Source organism: Austrofundulus limnaeus, unplaced genomic scaffold (genome assembly GCF_001266775.1).
Source record: "Austrofundulus limnaeus strain Quisiro unplaced genomic scaffold, Austrofundulus_limnaeus-1.0 Scaffold488, whole genome shotgun sequence".
Taxonomy (NCBI): domain Eukaryota; kingdom Metazoa; phylum Chordata; class Actinopteri; order Cyprinodontiformes; family Rivulidae; genus Austrofundulus; species Austrofundulus limnaeus.
Window position 1 is genome coordinate 44,566 of NW_013952890.1, and position 2,351 is coordinate 46,916.

General features: G+C 38.7%; 1 protein-coding gene across 1 annotated transcript in view; it reads left to right on the forward strand.

Annotated features, from left to right (window-relative positions):
- The window catches only part of LOC106530054 (basement membrane-specific heparan sulfate proteoglycan core protein), a gene marked incomplete in the record, with an annotated part of 16,595 nt that extends 14,432 nt beyond the window's left edge, over positions 1 to 2,163 (forward strand). The window contains 2 exon segments of the mRNA XM_014025611.1: positions 748 to 811; positions 1,009 to 2,163. Of these exon segments, the coding sequence (XP_013881065.1) occupies positions 748 to 811; positions 1,009 to 1,320 (376 nt within the window).
- Positions 2,164 to 2,351: the final 188 nt, after the last annotated feature.

The following is a 2,351-nucleotide window of genomic DNA, read 5'->3' on the forward strand; positions in this document are numbered from 1 at the left end:
GAGATAGCTAAGTCATAATTATGAGATAGCTAAGTCATAATTATGAGATAGCTAAGTCATAATTATGAGATACAAGTTTTATTTTTTATCAGGGTGGCGGAAATGGGCTTCCATATAGATTTGTGCTTAATGTAAAAAAATAGCACTCGGCTGAGTCCTTTCAAAAGCTTGATTCACATGACAAAAGGCTGGCTGTAGTCTGTGATATGGTGTAATTATCTAGTAATATATCAAAACTGTCAGTTCTTTAATAGACGTTGTAATTGATGACCTATTTTCAGTTATTTAAAGTCTTTACAAAAGTAAACAAAGAGCATAGCTGGCAATCATTCATAAAATTTGCTTTAAAATATTGAATTTAAAAGCACATTTGCACTCAAAAAACAGATTGTTGGATTTACTTAATCAAGTTATGTCAACAATTTTCCACTCAACTGAGTTGAATAAGTGTAAAGCAACTTCCACATTTTCTTTAAAACTCCAACACACTTGTGCAGATCTTGATTTTTACTCTATGATTATTTTAGACAGTCTATACAACGTTGCAGTGAGTCTCTTTAGGTTTTCAACAAAAAGATGTATGYTTATGTCTTGGAAGACATTTTTAGAAGTAAATTAAAAAGTGAAAAAAAAAGGTGCCAAAATTCACAACATCAAAGTGAACATTTACTTTTTGGTCTGATTTGATATTTGGGTTGATGTTGGACTGCTTATGACTTAAAAGTTACTTAATTCATGTCTCCACAGAAAAAGACAGAAGGCTGAAAGAAGTGAGGCTCTGGAGATGGTGATGAGTCAGGAGAGTTCACTGGTTTGTGTTTTTTATTTGTTCAGGACATTTCAGTAACTGTCACTTTGGTGACATCTAGTGGCCATGCTAAAAAATGCAAGTCAGGATTCCAAAATAAAATGAGTCAACTTAGATTGTGGTAATAAATAGGAAGTCAAAGCTTCAAACTGCTGCAATTTATCTTTATTTAATGTTTTTTCTGCATGTTTGGCTTCCAGACAAATGGTGGCCAAGTCATGGAATATGAGCAGATCCAGGCTGAAGGAGCCGCTGGAGGAGCTGAAGCTGGGAGTTCAGATGTGGAGTACTCTGATGTTAAACTGTTGATGTGGAAGAAAAAAAATTCAAAGGAGAAGAAACATGAGCCCACAGATACCGACTACGCTAAAATTAAGCCAAAAAAAGCAAAACCGCAGGCAAATGATGAGGCGAAAGAAAAAGAGGAGCTGAAACTCTGTCCGCAAGACGTGGCTGGGGGTGAAGATGCAGCCGTGTACTCMAATGTGACAGAGCTAATGGACCAGAGCTGAGAGTTCTGTTGCAGACGAACTTATTCCTGATTTATCTTCGTCTTGTCGTCAACAATCCTGGTATAAAAGCTAAAAGCAAAAGAAGAATAAAACTCATCCTCTCAAAATGAGTTGTGTGTTGAACAGGAAACGGATCATTTTGGGTTTACTCGACTGTTTTGCTTGTTGCATTTCAGAGGAACTGCGCAACTTTGGCATTCCGTTAATTATACAGGTGAATCAGTTTTTGCCTGTTTCATCAAGTCAGATTTAATAGTATGATCCCGCTGGGTCAAAAACAATAATGGACCAGGAAAGCAGAACTTATCGGGCGTGCCAGGTGCTGCTACTCAAACAAGCGATCTGGACGACGAGAGGACGAAAGTAGGAGCAGATCACTTTCAGTGTGAGAGAAAGAAAGACACTGTGTGTGTGTGTGTGTGTGGGGGGGGGGTGACAGGACTCAGCTCATGGTTCAGCGGAATAAAGACGGCACTGGTTGGACAAATGAATGGAGGGAAATTGTGATGTCATCAGGGTTTTGAGAGGACCAAGTTTCTAATGATAGTTCAGGAATGGGCAACTTAAGTGATGGAAAGCGTCACAGTGCAAATGTACCCAAATGTAATAAAACTCCCATTTTAAATACATTATATTGCCAAAATTATTCGCTGACCTGCCTTGACTTACACATGAGTTTAAGTGACATCCTCTAAATCCATAGGGTTGGTCCACGCTTTGCAGCTAGAACAACTTCAACTCTTCTGGGAAGGCAGTCCACAAGGTTCAGGAGTGTGTTYATGGGGATTTTTGACCATTCTTTCAGAAWGAGGTCACATACTGATGTTGGACAGAAGGCCTGGCTCTCAGTCTCCACTCTAATTCATCCCAAAGGTGTTCTATTGGGTTGAGGTCAGGACTCTGTGCAGGCCAGTCATCCTCACCAGACTCTGCCATTTATGTCTTTATGGACCGGTGGATCGATGAGCAAATACTTTTGGCAATATAGTGTATGTTTGTGTATATATTTATATATATGTACTATATATATA